The sequence below is a fragment of the Capra hircus genome, chromosome 15, assembly GCF_001704415.2.
Source record: "Capra hircus breed San Clemente chromosome 15, ASM170441v1, whole genome shotgun sequence".
Taxonomy (NCBI): domain Eukaryota; kingdom Metazoa; phylum Chordata; class Mammalia; order Artiodactyla; family Bovidae; genus Capra; species Capra hircus.
This window is the reverse complement of record NC_030822.1, coordinates 27,717,162-27,735,033: the sequence shown is the minus strand read 5'-3', so window position 1 is coordinate 27,735,033 and position 17,872 is coordinate 27,717,162. Positions and strand designations below refer to the sequence as shown.

Here is a 17,872-nt window from a genome sequence, read left to right as displayed (position 1 = left end):
TTTACATCTCCTGGACCTGAGGGGACTGGGTGGGGGGGGTTCCTGCTGCAGTCCCTTGCCCTACAAGAATGGACCAGGGAGCCCCCTGTTCAGAGGACTGGGCTTAGTCTCTGAGAAAAGCAAACTTGTGTGATGGATTTAGCTCATTTTTGCTCAATAAACCTTTCTTGTCGTGGTTGCTGGGGCTGGAGAAGTTCGTCTGACCTGGTTCCAGCTCCCAGGGAGCCCAGGGACTGAAGGGCCTTCTGATGAAAGGAATCTGCTGGGGGAGGCAGACACCGATGAGACAGCTGTGGACACACAGGGCTTAGAGGGAGCAGGGCCCCCCAGCTGAGAAAGTCCAGAACTGGAATGCAGTCTCCGGACTCTTCATCTGTTCTCTTTTCCTCCTCCCAGGCTGCCTCTGCACCAGAGTAAGGACAGTGGACAGGGACTCCAAGCTTCCCAGAGAGCTCAGACATTTAGGCAGTGCAGCCTGGGGCTCCTCCCGCTCTGGTCCTGGTGCCCCTCAGCAGAGTTAGGGCTTTGACAGCAGCTAGGTTTCCAGGCTGCTCAGATCCTAACCTGAACCTCACAACCCTGCCCAGGCCCACCTGGGGCATCCATCTAGCCTTTGAAGGTACTTGGATACCCTGTGGAGTCTAGGGGGCTTGTGACCCTTTTTCTAGGCCTAAGAAAGGGGACCAGGGGCAAACCACTCAATAAGGTGAGAGACTGTGTAAGTGGTCCTAACTTAAACATTGCCATTCACCAAGCTGCCTCAAGTACTTCACAGCTGGCCTTTAACAGGGTTTTGTTGGCTCCAGATACTTCCCTAGAGACTCATCTTCCCCATCTATGATGTCACACTCCTAAGGTGGTCCTGAAAACCTGGACACCTGGCCAGTCTGTGTTTACTGCCGGTCCCAAGATAGTTGCACCACATTTAGCTCCCTTGGCAAGAGGCTAGCTCAGGAGCTTAGAACAGGACCGGGTTGCGGATGACAAGAGATCACCATTTTCCTGCCCTTTGGCTTGTGGAGTGTGTGTCTGGCCCTCCCTGCTCCCTCAAGAAACTGGAGGGGACTGAGCAGGTGGGAAGAAGAGAGCATGGAATCGAAGACCTGGCAGCCCGGGAGCACCCGTGACCAGTGCAGCACCCAGCAGAGGGGGCCTGCAGCCAGGGTCGGCTTACCTCCCAGCAGTGCAGGGGATGCTGGCCAGAGGCCATCCTTCTCCCAAGCATGAGTGCCAGATGCCCCTGGCCCTCTGCTAAGTGACAGGGGGCAAAGATGTAGAGAATTTAGGGGTGAGAGATTCGTGCAGGAGGATGGCATGATGCTGGAGTTGAGGTCTAAGCTTTGCTTTGATGCCTTGGTAAAAATCGGAAAGATGAAAGCCCTGAAGAGGGCTTTCTGTGCCAGGTTATTCAGTCTTATGGCCAGCAGGCCCAGAATAAAGGGACCCCTGGAAGCTGGCCCCAGTGGTCTTCAAGTGTGCTGCTGGGGGTTTTGAGAGAGAGGCTGATGGGCTCTGGGCTTTGGTTGGGGACTGCCTGGTGCTCAGTTATGTGGGAAGGGGGCCAGCCCGCCTCCTGGAGCGGGAATCCCACTCTGTTGGGTCCCTCCAGTGGCAGTCTGGGCCTTCTAGCTTGAGGTAAATTCCTAAAGCCTGGTACAGATTTTGGACTTATCAGACTTGAGTTTGAATCCCGGCTCTGCCTCTATCCTGGCAGGTGACCTTGGACTAGTTCCCTCCCCCCTAGAGCTTCAGTGTTCTCATCTCTAAAATGGGGTAAAAGTCACCCTGCCTCACACTCAAGACAGTGATTCAGCCCAAGTCCTGAGATACAGCGGCACTTGGCAGGTTCCTCCCCTCGTCCACAGCCATTCTGACGGGCACTCAGGTGGGGAGAACACACAAGGAGGGGCAGAAAGGACAGCTGTAAGGCTCTAAGTTAACGTCCATCACCTGTGGTGCTGCTGCCCAGACAGCATGGAGCCCACATGCCTCTTGATGCTGGGACAGCCCATGAGAATCCAGAAGATGAGGCTCGTGTCCCGTGAGCCTGCTGCTCTCAGGAACATCTTCCCCCCCTCCCCATCCCACCCTCCCCATGGCACTCTGCCTAGGGCCCCATGTGTGCCTAGCTTAGGGCCACAGTGGACACTCAGTCACCCAGTGACCTGGGTCCAGAGGGTACGAAAGCCCGTGTCGGGAGCACAGGCCTGACCCGGGACCATCTGCCTTTCCCCAGGAGTGGCCTGCAGCGCCATCCTCATGTACACATTCTGTACCGATTGCTGGCTCATCGCCGTGCTCTACTTCACCTGGCTGGTGTTTGACTGGAACACACCCAAGAAAGGTAGGCGCGCAGGTCGCCCTGCCTGACTCCCCCGCCCTCGGGACACTCCCTCCTGCACAAGCTGAAGTTCCTCGTCATGGGTACTGCCCCTTCTTTCGTTAGCACCTACTATGTGAATAGTGTCGGGCTAAGCCTGGGCATGGTACTGAAGGCAGGGGAGTCTCTAAGGTTGCCATCGTGCTTCTCACCGGAGCTCACACTCAGTGCCAGGTGTCCATAATGTGAGGGAATGAACATGGAAAGGGGCTTGGAGGGGGAGGATGCTGCCTAGGGTGCTGGTCACCCAGCTCAGGGGTTCACACTGGCTCTGCCCGAATGTCACCCTCCCCCACTCCTACTCCTTCTCAACACTGTGTTTTGTTCCCTGGAAGGTGGCAGGAGGTCACAGTGGGTCCGAAACTGGGCTGTGTGGCGCTACTTTCGAGACTACTTTCCCATTCAGGTAAAAACTTGCAGGTGTTATCTTGGGAGGGTAGGAATGGATGGGAAATCTGAAGTCAAGCCTTAACTTAGCCATCCACAGCGATCATGTGTGCAGGGTTGAACTATGTGACATCTCCCACTATGAGCATCTGTCGATCTTCTACCCTGCTTTATGCAGGATGTGAGGCAGTTTAGGATACATATGTATAATTCTGTACCAGGAAAAAAGAAAAATCAAGACTTGGAGGAAAACATACTAGTAATTCATCCATAACTGTCAACAGAGTTTCAGTGACTGAACTTCATGGTCACCTCTGAGCTTCCCGGTAGCCAAGGCAAAAAGGGAACCATGCTAGTTATTGATCCTCATTTTCAGAAAGAAAGAAGGTTCTTTGTTCCTTGGGTAAACAAGACTTCTTCTAGCATTTGGATCTAAAAGCTGTTTCAGATACTGAGATCCTGGGTGATGAAAGAAGCAGGAATAATAGTAGATACTATGGCCATTGCTTGTCTGCTTTCAGTGAATATTAAAGTCATAACTTAAAATGGAAGTGACTGGGAATTCCCTGGTGGTCCAGTGGTTAGGACTCAGCACTTTCACTGTTATGCCCCAGTTTATTCCCTGGTCGAGGAACTGAGATCCTGCAAACTGCATGATGGAGCCAAAAAATATAAAAAAGGAAGTGATTTATCAAGAGCAGTACTAAGGTAGTCCAAGTTTATCTGGTCTGAATCAAGATTAGCAATAGGTGTGAGGAGCTTTCTTTCCTTCTGAAGCTCTTACAGAAATTTCACCTCTCTCAGCCAGTCGTGGGTGGGTCACCAGGGGTCCTGGTCATGGGAATAAGGGGCCAGAAAATTTGGTGTGCAGTGAGTGAAGAGTGAGAGCCTCACTGCTGAAGTGCTTGGGAAAGGCTTCTGAAGGTGCTGCTCCTTGAACCCCATCCTGAAGAGAAGCAGCACTGAAGAGGCAGGGAAAATCATGAGAACACAGGCGCCTGAGCTTGAGCAAGAAGCCTGGGATGGGGAGGATGGGGAGAAGGTGGAGGGGAAGGGCGGATTTCTATTCGCCGGGAGCCTTCTCAGGGCCAGTGCCTTCCCCCAAGGAGTCTCCTTTAACCCTCGCTGCACCCTGTATGGCGGGTATTCATTTTATCCCATTTTTCCAGAAGAGGAAACTGAAGGCCAGAGAGGAGCACAGCTGAATGAGGCTAACAGGGAACTGAGCCAAGACTGCAGCTGTTGTCTTGCTTCAAGTCTGGACACTCCCCACCACAGCACACTGCCCCCCTGTGCAGCAGAGCTCTGGGAGATACGCTTGGACAAATCCTCAAGCTTCCCTCAGGCTTGGAGGACAGAGGCAGGAAAAGCAGCCCAGTCTGACCCTGGGTGAAGCTGAGGTGCTGTCTCCCTGCAGACAGCCAGTTTAGACCAAGTTGATCTCTGGGTTTCCTTCCTCCTGAGCCACTGGCTGCCTCGGGTCTCCCACACTGGTCTTTTGAGCATCTGTCTCCTCTGGGACCAAACTCAAGGTCCTGACAAGATAGAAAGTGGCTTGGTCTGGCTTTCAGTGCCATTCTGTCAGGCCCCCTGCCGGTGGTCTGCAAGCCAGGTTGGTAGGGCCGGGGCATCCAGGCCCTGGTGCACGTGGGTGATGCTGCTGGATGGTGGAGAACTCTGGCAGAATCCTGAAGGCTTTCCCTGCAAGGGAAAGACCTGTCTAGGCAGCTCACCCGGCACCCCAACCCTGGCACACCCCAGGTGCTGCAGTAACCCGGCAGAAATCAGTGGGGTCTGAAGAGTGGAGAAAGCATGTGTGAATGTGGGACTGTGCATGATACAGGGTGGTGTGTATTTGCTGTGTGAGTCAGCGATTGAGACATCCTGGCCTGCTGACCTGGGGGAGGTGGCCAGGTAACCTTGCATTTTTCTGCTGTACTCAGTATTGTAGGGGTTGCACCCCGGGCTGGCTCCCTCTGCCCATCCCAGCCTGGGCCCAGTTTCCCCAAGACCTTTGGAGTCAGAGTCCCTGCTCTTCCCTTTTCTTGACCCCGTCTCTCTGGCTGCAAGGAAACCAAGGCTGTTGTTGCCAGGAGGATTTTGCCTCATAGGACCCAACCCTCTCATTTTGAAGGTGAGGAAACTAAGTCCCAAAGAGGGACAAGGACTGGTCCAAGTTGCACAGTGACTCCGTGCCAGGGCTAGTATTAGAATGTGGGCCCCACGCTCTTCCCCACTGAATTCCTACTGCCTCTTGCTCTGGGAGAGATGCAGTCCAGGTGTGCCCCACTGGGTTGAGCCTCACCGCACGGGGCTCCCTCCCTCTGCTGTGCTGTTGGAGATCTGGGTTGAGGTCCTGCCCTGTTCGCTGAGGTCCTCTGTTCGCTGGCCTCTGTTAGTGCACTCTAGCCCCTGTGCACTGCTGGGCTCTGCTGGGCATGGGGATGCAGAAGAGTGTGCCTGGTCCCTGCCCTTGCCCTTCTAATGGATCCTGCTGGACTTTGTCACTTTCTGCACATGGGACTATGAGCATGAGCATGCTTCTCAAGCCCACTAAGCCTCATTTTCCTTCTCTGTGACATGGAGCTGTTCACATGCTAGAAAAGTGGTAAATTATGGTTTGTTGTGAGGGATTATGGACTCTTTCTCTCTGCTGGGGCTTTTTCCTTGGGGGCCCCAGAGTAGCCTGCCCCCCCAGGAAACCTCTTCAAGGCTGATAGCTCCCTCCATCCGGAACAGGATGACCTGATGACTGTTGGTCAGAGCTGGGACAGACGAGTACCCTTTCCCACTGATCTCTACCCTCCCTGAAGAGCAAAAACAAAACCCATGTCCCTTGTCTCACCTCTGTTCCAAGAAGTCAGCTGGGGGTTGCATCCACATGCCCCAGGTGAGCTGGCCCTGGGAGGGGCCCTAGGTCCTGCCAGAACCAAAGCCAGGCTGAGCCTGAGGCCTCATGCCTCATCCTGGGTTCTGCCCTTCCCTGGTGGTGGTCTTGGCAGAGTCCCTGACCCTCGGGACCTCTGGCTCCTCTTCTGTGCAGGGAAGTTTGGCCTTTGTGAACTGATGTCAGGATTGAGGGAGTCGTGTATGACCCTTCTGTACCACACCCTTTTCCTGGCCTCTTGCCACTGGTTGGGGAATGATCTCTGACTGTGCCCACCCACCTATACCTCCCCACTCCCTTTTCGGTGAAGGTCTTTGCCACCAGAGCTGCTCTGCTGGCCCAGAGAGCATCCTTTCTCCCAGCAGAGGTGGGCCTTATGTGTTCACTACCAGCCACCAGGACCACCAGCTACCTGGCAGAGGAGTGGGCAGTGCCCGGGTCACCTCTCCCAGTGGCGATGGGCAGGGTCTTTGGAGAAAAGACTAGAAAAGACTCTCTGAGCTTACAGTCACTTATCTGTCCATCTGCCTGATTTCACAGATGGACCTACAGAGGCCCAGAGAAGAGGAACTGTCCCAAGGTGTGAGGCTGGTATAGAAACCAAGGCAGTGTCTGCCTCAGGGCCTGTGTTCTCATTCCTTCGTTCCTTTGCCCCCGGTGCCCCACTATGTGAGCTTAGGCGAGTCTCTGCTCTCTGGTTCTGAGTTTCCTCCTCTATAAGGTGCCAGGCTGGGACAAAGCTATCTGACCACCGTGGCTGCCAGGGAGACAGGCAGCCTTGTGTTGGGCTTGTTTTGGACTTGCAGGCTTGTGTCGGCCGGCAGGCCAGGCCTGGCCAGCGCCTGGGGCTGAGACTTTGCCATTGGAAACAGTCAGGGAACATGAGATCAGGTGCGTCAACAGAGCCTTCATCAGCACTGCCCTTCCTCCTCCCCCCTGAGTGGACACTGTCCACCCAGGGGAGGAGTGTGGCACAAAGTCAGATCAAAGCCATATCAGATGCCTGCACTTTTCCAATTGCTGCACTGGAGACAAAGAACCTGCACTCTGCCACAGGACACGTCACTTAACCAGACAGAGGCTTCAGGTGCAGGGAGGAAATGATTTAAGGGACCAGCCAAGCTTCCGCCAAGTGGCCCATCTGTATCTCAGGACCAGGGAAAGCACAGCTGGGTGGCCAGGACTAGAGGTAGGGAAGAATCTGCTGCGACCTCCCCGGGAAGCAGCAACTCTTTTCTCTGGGCCTCAGTCTACCTCATAATCGAAGGAATGGCCCAGATCAGGGCTCTTCCAGCCCACGCTGTCCAGTAGTTTCCTGGGCCTGGCCCTCACCTCAGCTCAGGAGCAGGTTTCCATTCCAGTACTGGCCGCCTCCACTCTCACCTCCATGCCTTCCTCCTCTGTGGAGACTGGCACAAGGTGCTTTTTCATTCTGGCTTTCCCGAAAGCTAAAGTGGTGGGCGCAGCTGCTCTCAGGGGCAAAACCCCAAAATCACCGCCTCGCGGAGCTCATGTCAAGCTGCATCCCCACTAGCCGTGGAAGCAGCTGCTACTGCTCCCCTTTTATATGGTGGGCAGCTGGAGATCACTTGGGGTTTTGAGGAGTTTTAATCTGCTCAACAAAGGCAAAGAAGGAAGAAAGAGTACAAATGTCCCGAGCATCCGGGTACACAGCACAGGGGATCTGGCTCACGCTGACATGTCCTGGTAGTTACAGAGCTGGGAGGTATGCCGGCTGCCTTCACTCCCATCCCCTTCTGGCCTCCATCGCCTGCAGATTCAGATTTCAGTTTCCTGGAGACCAGTCACCAGCACCCCACCCCCTCAAGCTGAGCACGACGTCCTTCCCTCGGCCAGGCAGTTTCCAAATCCAGAGTCATGGAAGCCCCAGCGCTTGCTCTTCTGCTGGTAGCTGGGCACTCTGCTTCCCGCTGGCCCAGCGCAGGGCAGGGGGAGCCTTGAGGCACTGCTGGTAGGGATGTCCTCAGCACCCTGTCTCCAGAGGCAGGGCAGCCCACCAGACCAAAGTGGTCCTACCCTCTGACCCGCGAGCTGTCTTTCTAGAAGTTTGTCTTAAGAATGCAGACATGAAGACAAAAATAAGGTATCTATGGAAGCATTATTTCTGAGGGAAATTTTAGAAGCTTTTCGAAGCTTTTTATCTGGGTAGGTTTGATAACAATCCTATTCATGTAGCATAGCTGTGAGAAGACATGTTACTGAGGGATTCTGATAAGAAAAAAATAAAAAAGCTTTGATATGCTTGGGAGGTAGTTACATAAAAGTTATATCAACCATATGACCTCAGTTTGGAGATTTTTAAAAAAGAACATGTGTATTTGAGTAGAAAAAAACTCAACACGTCAGAGTGGTTTATCTGGAGGGAAGTATGACAGGTGCTTTTGACTTTCTTCTGACTTTCCTGTATTTTTAAAATTCTCTGATTATTCATTATTTTTCTAGTTGGGAAAAAAGTAATGTTTTCTGAACAGAATGCCCATCCTCTCCATCCCTCTTAGCACCTTCCACCCCCTTGGTGCTCCCTGTAGTGCTGGGTGGGCGCCTCTTAGGGATTAGGGCAACTTTGCACCGCCCACCCCAGTGTCCAGGCCGCCAGCCCCAGGGCGAGGGGTGGGCCCCAAGGAAGCCAATCACCCTCGAGACCATCCCAGGACAGCTCTGTGGATAGCACCGCAGGTCAGCCACCCCAGCTGCACAGCTGACCTCCCCACCCCCAGTGTGGCTGGCACCAGGGCTGTGACTTGTCCTTGTCCTTCCTGCATCGGAGCCTGACCTGAGTCTGGCTGCCTGGGAGGAAGTTTCTGTTCAGGCCAGACGCTCTGTCCCTTCTCCGGCCAAAGTTAGGGACTTGGACTTTACCCCGCTGGGAGCTGGACATCCCTCTTTATCTGAGAGGGAGGGAGATTTCGCTGGGCTTTTAGAGCCGTCACTCTGGCTGTGGTGAGGGGGCTGGGCCCAGAGGGAGGGAATGAAGGAGGCTGGCAGAGTGCAATTAAGAGGACTTGGTGTGTTTGGCTGGAGAAACAGGGAATGAGGAAGTGTCTTACTCCCTTCCCAGGGACTCGAAGTCCAATGGTGACTTTCAAGTCTCCAGCACTGAGGCCCCCGTGATGAGAGTCTGAGGTCTAGGGGGAGTCACTCCAGCCCTTCAGACCCAGACTCTGGGGAGCAGGGCATGCCCAGTGCTTCCCTCACCTCTGGGTGTTCCCCGGTACCCCTTCCTGGCCAGCTTGCTCTGACCCAAGGTCTTCCCTGCAGCTGGTGAAGACACACAACTTACTGACCAGCAGGAACTACATCTTTGGGTACCATCCCCATGGCATCATGGGCCTGGGTGCCTTCTGCAACTTCAGCACAGAGGCCACAGAAGTGAGCAAGAAGTTCCCTGGCATAAGGCCCTACCTAGCCACGCTGGCCGGCAACTTCCGGATGCCAGTGCTGCGCGAGTACCTGATGTCTGGAGGTGAGAATCCACCTCTGAGTACCCCTGTCTGAGCCTCTCCATTGGGCAGGAAGCCAACCCACTGTGCTCTAGTGTCTGGTCCTGTGAGATGTGGCCAGCCACGGCCCGGTGTCTCAGGGCTGGGTGAGAGAACTGTTCATATGATCTGGATTCAACTAGCATAACGTCATCCCTAGGAAACCTTCTCTGACCCCTTTTTCTGGGCATCCCCAGGCCCTGTGTTGCCCTTCACACAATCTAATCATTGTCCATGACTCTCATATTCTGTCCACCTTGATCCCCACCGGCCCGACTTATTGGGATTCCTTGGCACCTGGCACCACTCAGCAGAGTTAGGACCTCAGGGAATGTTTGTCAAATGAATGCAATCCCTAAACAACCCTGTGTCATCCCCATTTTACAGATAAGTAAGCTGAGGCTCAGAAAATAGAATGACTTATGTGGGGCTGTTCTTCTAAGTGGCTGGGCTAGGTCTGGGAACCAAATCCAGGGCTCTGTTTATATTTGACCATGTGCAGAAGGTAGGAAGTCCATCCCTGACTGTGTGTCCCCCCTCCACTCCCCAGGCATCTGCCCAGTGAACCGGGACACCATAGACTACTTGCTTTCAAAGAATGGGAGCGGCAATGCCATCATCATCGTGGTGGGGGGCGCGGCTGAGTCCCTGAGCTCCATGCCCGGCAAGAATGCAGTCACCCTGCGCAATCGCAAGGGCTTTGTGAAACTGGCCCTGCGCCATGGGTGAGTGCGTCTCAGCACACGTGTGTGCACACGCATGCCCACACCCCGCCACAGCTCTGCTCAGCCCAGGGCAGCAGCTCCTTGCCTCCTGGAGGCAGGACCCAGACTCTAGGAAGGCAGAGAAGGGAGTTAACCATCCGTGGTGGAAGGGGATGTTGGAGACCAGAGGTTCAGCCCAAGGGTGGCTGGGTGGACAAAAATGCAGCCTGAGTCTCCTGGGCCCCGGAAGGTGGGGTGAGAGGCCTGCCAGGCCCAGAGGCAGGACTGTGTGCCCTATGCCAAAGCCTGTCACACAGCTAGGAGATGCAGAAGGCCAGGAAGGAGAATAGCGTGTGGCTGGAAATATCAAGGAAGGCTTCTTGGAGCAGTAACCCTGAGGACAGGCAGAGAGGAGCAGGGCAGCTTGGGTTTCTGTGACCTTTTCTAGAAAACCAGGGGCACATTTTGTAGCCACCTGTTCAGCACACTTCATTAGAGCACATTTACTTCTACCGCCCCGTTGGATTCTCCTGCAAAGTCCTGCAGGAATGCCATCCCCTTTTTCCATTTGAGAAAACCAAGTGAGGCTAAAGGGCCTGGTCAGGGCCATGTTGTAAAACCCGGACATGATCCCTACCTGCCAACAGGGGCAGGGGGCCTGTCCTCATTTGTCCCTGAGGGGACATGTGGTTTGGGGTCCCCCAGGTGACTCTTGTACAGCCCTAAGGGAGGGCAATTTGGCTGGTGTCTGGGGCCTCTGGGGCTGCCAGGGGGGACTGAAGCCAGTGATTGGGCCAAGACAGACCCCGGCCTCTCTCCTCCAGAGCCGACCTGGTTCCCATCTACTCCTTTGGGGAGAATGAGGTGTATAAGCAGGTGATCTTTGAGGAGGGCTCCTGGGGCCGATGGGTGCAGAAGAAGTTCCAGAAGTACATTGGCTTTGCCCCATGCATCTTCCACGGTCGAGGCCTCTTCTCCTCCGACACCTGGGGGCTGGTGCCCTACTCCAAGCCCATCACCACTGTCGGTAAGCTCCCCTAAACTCGGGTGCCACAGCTAGTTTAGTGGCAGAGTTAGGAGTCAAATCCAGGCCCCTGGCACTGATGTCCGTGCTCTAAACCACGACGACATGGAGCTGTTTGGGTGCTGATAGCAGTGATGGGTGTGGGTGGGAGATGGGGGATAGTTCCATTACCATGAACTAAGCTGTCTGGATGAGAAAGCAGGACTCAGCAGTTCTGTGTTTGCAGATCATGAGTCTATCAGGGAAGACCCCCTTACAGTAAAGACCGACGGCGGGGGGTGTGAGAAGGATGTGCTCTGGAGGGTCCTAGTGGATCTCAGGGAAGAGTGACTCTTACACTCTTGGCCAAATAGGAATTATCCTGAGAAAAAGAAGAGGAAGAGGCTTTTTTGTCAGAAACAATAGCCTAAAGGAAGTTCTCACAGCAGGATTGCATAGATTTTTGAGGAACAGAAAGAAATCAATATGATTGGAGCAGAAGTCTATGAGAAGTGGAGCAAAAAACGCTGCACTTCACCCCCAGCCATGTTGTGTTGCTTTTATATGAGACAATTTAGAGGATTCCAAGGAATTATCTATTGTAGGAGTGTGTGTGTATCTGTTAATGGTTCACAGTCCAGAACTCACACAAGAGCATGGAGGCCACAAGCCATGGACTTCAGGGGCCAAAGCTCACATAAATACTTAGAGTTGTTATCAGGGCCAGAAGTTTTGCTTTGTACTTTTTCCAAAGAGATCCACTTCCTGCATTTTAAATCCCATGACCCAGACTCACCCTGACTCTTGTTATACACCACACCAGGTCTGATGTCTGTGAGACAGCAGGAACATTTCCTTGCACAGGGTGGCTGGAGAAGGATAGGGTTTGGTGCCCAGGGTGAAGGAGTTTGCTCTTCACCTTAAGAATGGAGAATTGCTTGAGGGTTTGGGGGAAGGGCGATTCAGATTTGCATTTTAACGTGATCCTTGGGACTCCTGAATGGAAAAGGAGTTATAAAAGGCCTGTCTGCTCAGTCTTGTCCGTCTCTGTGACCCCAAGGGCTATAGCCAACCAGCTATCCATGGAATTTTCCAGGCAAGAATACTAGAGTGGGTTGCCATTTCCTTCTCCAGGGAATCTTCCCGACCCAGGGATCAAACCCACGTCTCTTGCGTCTCCTGCATTGACAGGCAGATTCTTTACCAGCTGAGCCACCAAGGAAGCTCTAGAAAAAGGAGTTAGAAGGGACAAAAATGGAATACACAAGACCAGTCCGGAGTCTTGTAGTAGCCGTTGGCTTGGACAGAGGGAGTAGCAGCAGAGACGGAAGAGAAGTGCATGAACTTGGAAGAAATTTCAGAAATAGCGTTGATAGGACTTCAGGATGAGCTGGGTACGGAGAGGAAGCAGGAGGATGACAAAAAAAAAAAAAAAAAAAAAAATCATGCATGGATTTGTGAAAGTGGTCCCCTTCTCCTTCTGCCCTTAGCACAATTCTCATAGCATATCGCACTATTGCACAGAATCCTCAGCAAAGCCCTATAAGGAAGGGTCCCCCTGTGATCAGTGAGGGAACTAAGGCTCAGAGAGGCAATGACGTGCCCAGAGCAGGCAAAAGCAAAGGCATTCCTGGATCCCACACCTCTCACGGGAGCTCCCAACTAAGTACTGCGAGGAGGGAGTGCAGCTGGACCTGATCCCGCCTGCTGCTTAGTGGCTAGGTGGCCTTGGGCAGGTCCCTTCCCATCGCCCTGGGCCCCAGTCTTCTTACCTGTGAAAGGGACAACCTGAAATGGAGCACTTCCAGCACAGTTCTGGCCTGTGGCTGGCTCGTAGCACAAGGTCATCGCCAAGAGCATCGTGGTGAATGCCCAGGGAGGGTGGGCCAAATGGCACTGACTAACCAGAGGCCTCTGCCCCCTCCCTGCAGTGGGTGAGCCCATTACCATCCCCAAGCTGGAGCACCCGACCCAGCAGGACATCGATCTGTACCATGCCATGTACATGGAAGCCCTGGTGAAGCTCTTCGACCAGCATAAGACCAAGTTCGGCCTCCCGGAGACCGAGGTCCTGGAGGTGAACTGAGCCTGTCTGCAGGGGCCAGCTTCTGGGAGGAACCAGCTGCAAATCGTTTTCTACCAAGTTCTCAAGTGCTTTTTGTTCTGTAAATTTGGAAGCGTCATGGGTGTCTGTGGGTTATTTAAAAGAAATTATAATAATTTTGTTAAACCATTACAATGTTAGGTCTTTTTTAAGAAGGAGAAAGGGAATATTTCAAGCTCTCTCACTTCCAGTTTGTCCTATTCCAGGTGGGGGCTGCCACATCTGGGCCTTTATGGTTTCACAACCCCTCTTCTCTCCTTCCCCAAATTACAGAGAAAATTCAGTCCTGGTTAACTGGGGAAGAAGGACAGTCATTAGTGACTTGGGCCAGTTAGATTATTTGCCCTTTGGCCCTAAGGGATGAGGGGCAGAAGCCTCCTCTAATACAAACATCTCTATGCCCAGCTACCCAAAGCTTGACTGCAGGACTAAACCCTCTTGCCAAGGGACGACTCAGAGGAAACAGGTGTTCCCATGTTGAAGAGCGCAGGGATAAGCATCTGGAATATTCAAGCCTGATTCTCCTTTCTGCCACCCCCCATGGCTCTGAAATCTGAGCCTGGACTGGCCTCCAAAGAGAGCATCAGGGTGGCAATGTTCCTGTGCTGGAGAATGGAGCTGTCCAGATGAACCATCTTGTAGGTTATCAAGCCCCATCACGTTCTGGTTGGAGTGACTGGTTTTCCTCAGGGGGCTGATGACATGGACCCAGCACAGATCCTACCTTGGCCTAAATCACAAACTTCCCAGTGGCCTCGCTTTGCTTAACCCACATCCTCAGTAGTGGATGCGAAGAAGGGGTCCCCTTTCCTGTTTACAGAGGGACCTGAGCAGTAGACTGGTACCAGAACAGAAGTTCCCCGAACCCAAACCTCATATATTTGTGCCTTTTCTGAGAGGGGGGCCCAGGGAGGAAAACTAGTCCTCTGTATACTCTGTTTTCTCTTGATGAGATCATTATACCATGTCAGACTTTTGTATATTCCTAAATGAATAAATGAAAACAAGTGTCCTCTATGAGTTATCGTTGGGGCCACATCAGCATCTTGCTGCTGATGCTTGGGGAGACCACTGCCCCAGCTGGGCTGCCTGCTGGGCCCTCTCCTGCTTTCAGCCCACATGGCCCTTTGTGGTATATTAGTTATCAATTGCTGTGTAATAAATTACTCCAAAACTTGGTGGCTTCAAACAACACTGTCTACAGTTTTTAAGAGTCAGTAGTCAAGGTACAGCCTAGCTGGGTCTGCTTCAGGGTCTCATACAAGGCTGCAGTCAAGGTATCAGCTGGCCTGCAGTCATCCCAAGGCTCAACCTGGGGAGGATCCACTTCCAAGGTCATTCTTTTGACGGCTGGTGGGATTCACTTCTCACTGGCTTTGACTGGAGGCCACTCCCAGTTCCTTGCCACATGGGCCTTTTGGTAGAGTAGCTCACAGCATGGCAGCTGGCTGCATCAGAGAGAGTAAGCAAGAAGAACCAGAGTGCAAACAGAAACATCAGTTCAGTTCAGTTCAGTCCAGTCCCTCAGTTGTATCTGACTCTTTGCAACCCCATGGACTGCAGCACACCAGGCTTCCCTGTCCATCACCAACTCCCGGAGCTTACTCAAACACATGTCCATCGTGTCGGCGATGCCATCCAACCGTCTCATCCTCTGTCATCCCCTTCTCCTCCCACCTTCAATCTTTCCCAGCATCAGGGTCTTTTCCAATGAGTCGGTTCTTCGCATCAGGTGGCCAAAGTATTGGAGTTTCATCTTCAGCATCATAGAAACCATAGTCTTCTATAATCTAATCTCAGCAGTGACAACCTATCACTTTTGCCATATTCTTCTTTAGATGGAAGTCACTACGTCCCACTCGTACTCGTGAGGATTACACAACACACAGTGAACACCAGGGGGCAGGGCTCACTGGAGCCCCCTTCACAGCTGCCTACCTCCCCTGGGAAAGGCTACTCTCCTGCAGTAAGGTCTTGGAATAGCTGAGCTAGAAACGTCCATATGGATCACTCAACCATGCTTCTTGCTTCTGGCCTTAGTTATACCACGACTAAGGCCTGGCCTGCTGGCATCTAGTGATTTCATGCACACCTGGATCTCACAAGATGCTGGATCTCTGTTCTAATTCCATTCAGTTCAATGAGTACCGAATACTTTGGGATCTTTCCCATTTGAGCTAAGGGAACTTCTCATTTTCCACTGCCTAACGCCTGTCCTGGGGCTTCCCGGATGGCACTAATAACCTGCCTGTCAATGCAGGAGACGTGGGTTCGATCCCTGGGACTGGAAGATCCCCGGGAGGAGGGACTGGCAGCCCACTCCAGTATTCTTGCCTGGAGAACCCCAGACACAGAGGAGCCTGCAGTTTAGGGTCCATAGGGTCACACAGAGTCTGACAAGACTGAAGTGACTTAGCATGCACGCATGCAATGCCTGTCCCAACCATTTACCTCAGGGACCATTTCTCTCTGCCAGAAGCTATGAGCTTGGGAGCAGAAACAAACAAACGCTGGAAACAGCTGAGGATACTCAGAGTGGTCAGAGCTGTGACAGAGAGGCCCCTAGTCCAACCCTGGTGGTCCTTGGTGAGCTGGGGCCCCAGCCTGAGCTGGGACTTAATGGGTGACTGGAAATTTGCCAGGAAGGGCAAAGTAGCAAAGTGCAGACCAGAGAGGCTCCTGATCTGAACCACCTAGAGGTGACGGTAGAGAGGTCTGCAAGGGGCTTCTCATGGAAGAGCAGGGAGCTGGCTTCTCTGGAGTGTTTCCATGGGGAGGCAGGCAGGGCAGAGAGGAGGTGCCCTGGAGGGGCCAACAGAGACTGGATTCTGTGGCTCCAGGCAGGTCTTAGGCCTCAGGACACTGAGCCTGGGTTAGAGAACAGACATTGCCTTTAGGATCGGGAAAAGGCCTGTTTTCTGATGCATCTCCCATACCAGCCCCAGCCTGAGCCTAGCCATGACCCTCAGCATTTGGCTTCAGACTAAGCTGCTGCTGCTGCTACTGCTAAGTCGCTTCAGTCGTGTCCGACTCTGTGTGACCCCATAGACAGCAGCCCACCAGGCTCCCCCGTCCCTGGGAGTCTCCAGGCAAGAACCATGGAGTGGGTTGCCATTTCCTTCTCCAATGCATGAAAGTGAAAGGGAAAGTGAAGTCACTCAGTCATGTCCGACTCTTCGCAACCCCATGGACTGCAGCCTACCAGTCTCCTCCGCCCATGGGATTTTCTAGGCTCCGTCAGACTAAGCTAAGCTACCCCTATAAACACAGCCCAGTATTCTCAGCATTAATTTTGTGAAGATTAAATACCTACTCTACATCAAGAAACTCACCATCTCTACTTAAGAATACAAGCATCACCTGGGGCAACATATGGTCAGCCCTCCATTTCCATGGATCCTGCATCTGCAGATATGTAGGGCCAACTGTACTACTCTATTTTTTACGAGGGATTTGAGTATCCTCAAATGTTATTCATTTGGGGGAGGGATTGGAATAGGGGTGGCAGATCCTATAATCAGTCCCCTGCAAATAGCAACGGTGTCTGTCTAGCAGTCACCTGTGCAGAGCAGAGGCTAGCCTCACTCTAAGCTGTGTGTGGGGTACTCTAGGTAAATGTTATGAACATTGGCTTGGGCTGGGAGTTGTTACCTTAAGAGAACGAGCTGCAATCTCCTTTTCCAGAAGACCCACTGCCTATGGACGGCGGGAGTGGGGCTGTCGTCTCAGTTGTTGTTCAGTTGCTCAGTCGTGTCCGACTCTTTGCGACTCCATGGACTGCAGCACTCCAGGGTTCCCTGTCCTTCACCAGCTCCTGGAGTTTGCTCAAACTCTTGTCCATTGAGTCGGTGATGCCCTCTGCCTGAAGGTCAATTCCGAAGTTCTGCTTGCTGTTCCCAGATATGGCCACTAGGGGGCACTGAGACTAGGTCTGAGGCAAACGCTGCCCAACTTCCTTCCTTCCTTCCTTCCTTTTTGAATTTTGACACTTAGCCCCCAGGTTGGAGCTAGAAGCCAGAGATAAGTAAAATTACAGACTCTCAAAAGCTCAGAGATAGCAATTTAGCATTCATCATGAGCAATTCCTCCTAATCGGAGAAACTAGGACCAGAGACACTAACAGACTTGCCCCTTATCGCTCAGCAAATCAACATTTGCGAAATGCCTCCTGGCAGGAAATAAACAGCTTCCACATTGAGTGTCCCCTTGTCCTTAGGTGCTTGTTATATAAAAAGGGAGGCAGAGACATACGTGAAGAACTTATCTTTTAAAAAACCTTTGCCTCCTTTTATTTTCCCTATCTGGGTTCTAGATGTTTGTGGTGATGGTGAAGTCGCTCAGTGTCCAACTCTTCGGGACCCCGTGGACTGTAGCCTACCAGGCTCCTCCGGCCATGGGATTCTCCAGGCAAGAATACTGGAGTGGATTGCCATTTCCTTCTCCAGGGGATCTTCCCGACCCAGGGATCAAACCCAGGTCTCCCGCATTGGAGGCAGACGCTTTAACCTCTGAGCCACCAGGGAAGCCTAGATGTCTATACTGCCCACTATAGCAGAAACAGCTTCTGGACCTAGTGAGCTCTCATCCCCCTTCCCTGCCCCATTCCAATACTACCTGCTGATGCTGAAGGTGACATTTTTGTCTCTCAAACCATCCCCTCCTTTCTCCTCCCTAATAACATACACGACTTAACCTTTCTGAACCTCAGCTTCCTCATCTGTAAAAGGGAATAATCTATATTCCTGAATAAGTGAGATATGTATCCAAATATATGATACATAAATAAAAAGTATTCATCCTGCTCCCTCAACAGGAAATAATAGCTGTGGTCATCTATCATCACACCCTTACTGGGTCTCCCAAACCTATTAAACTGAACTCTCTAGGCCTCTCTCTACCTCACTGTT

The 17,872-nt window shown here is 52.7% G+C and overlaps 1 protein-coding gene across 2 annotated transcripts in view; it reads left to right on the top strand.

Moving 5' to 3' along the window:
• Positions 1-14,155, top strand: part of DGAT2 (diacylglycerol O-acyltransferase 2) — a 32,858-nt gene extending 18,703 nt beyond the window's left edge. The window contains exons 3-8 of one of the 2 annotated variants that reach the window (XM_018058853.1): positions 2,237-2,344; positions 2,716-2,786; positions 8,934-9,138; positions 9,705-9,879; positions 10,683-10,885; positions 12,793-14,155. In XM_018058853.1, coding sequence (XP_017914342.1) covers positions 2,237-2,344; positions 2,716-2,786; positions 8,934-9,138; positions 9,705-9,879; positions 10,683-10,885; positions 12,793-12,947 — 917 coding nt within the window. In that variant the 3' untranslated portion in view covers positions 12,948-14,155. 2 annotated transcript variants of the gene reach the window in all.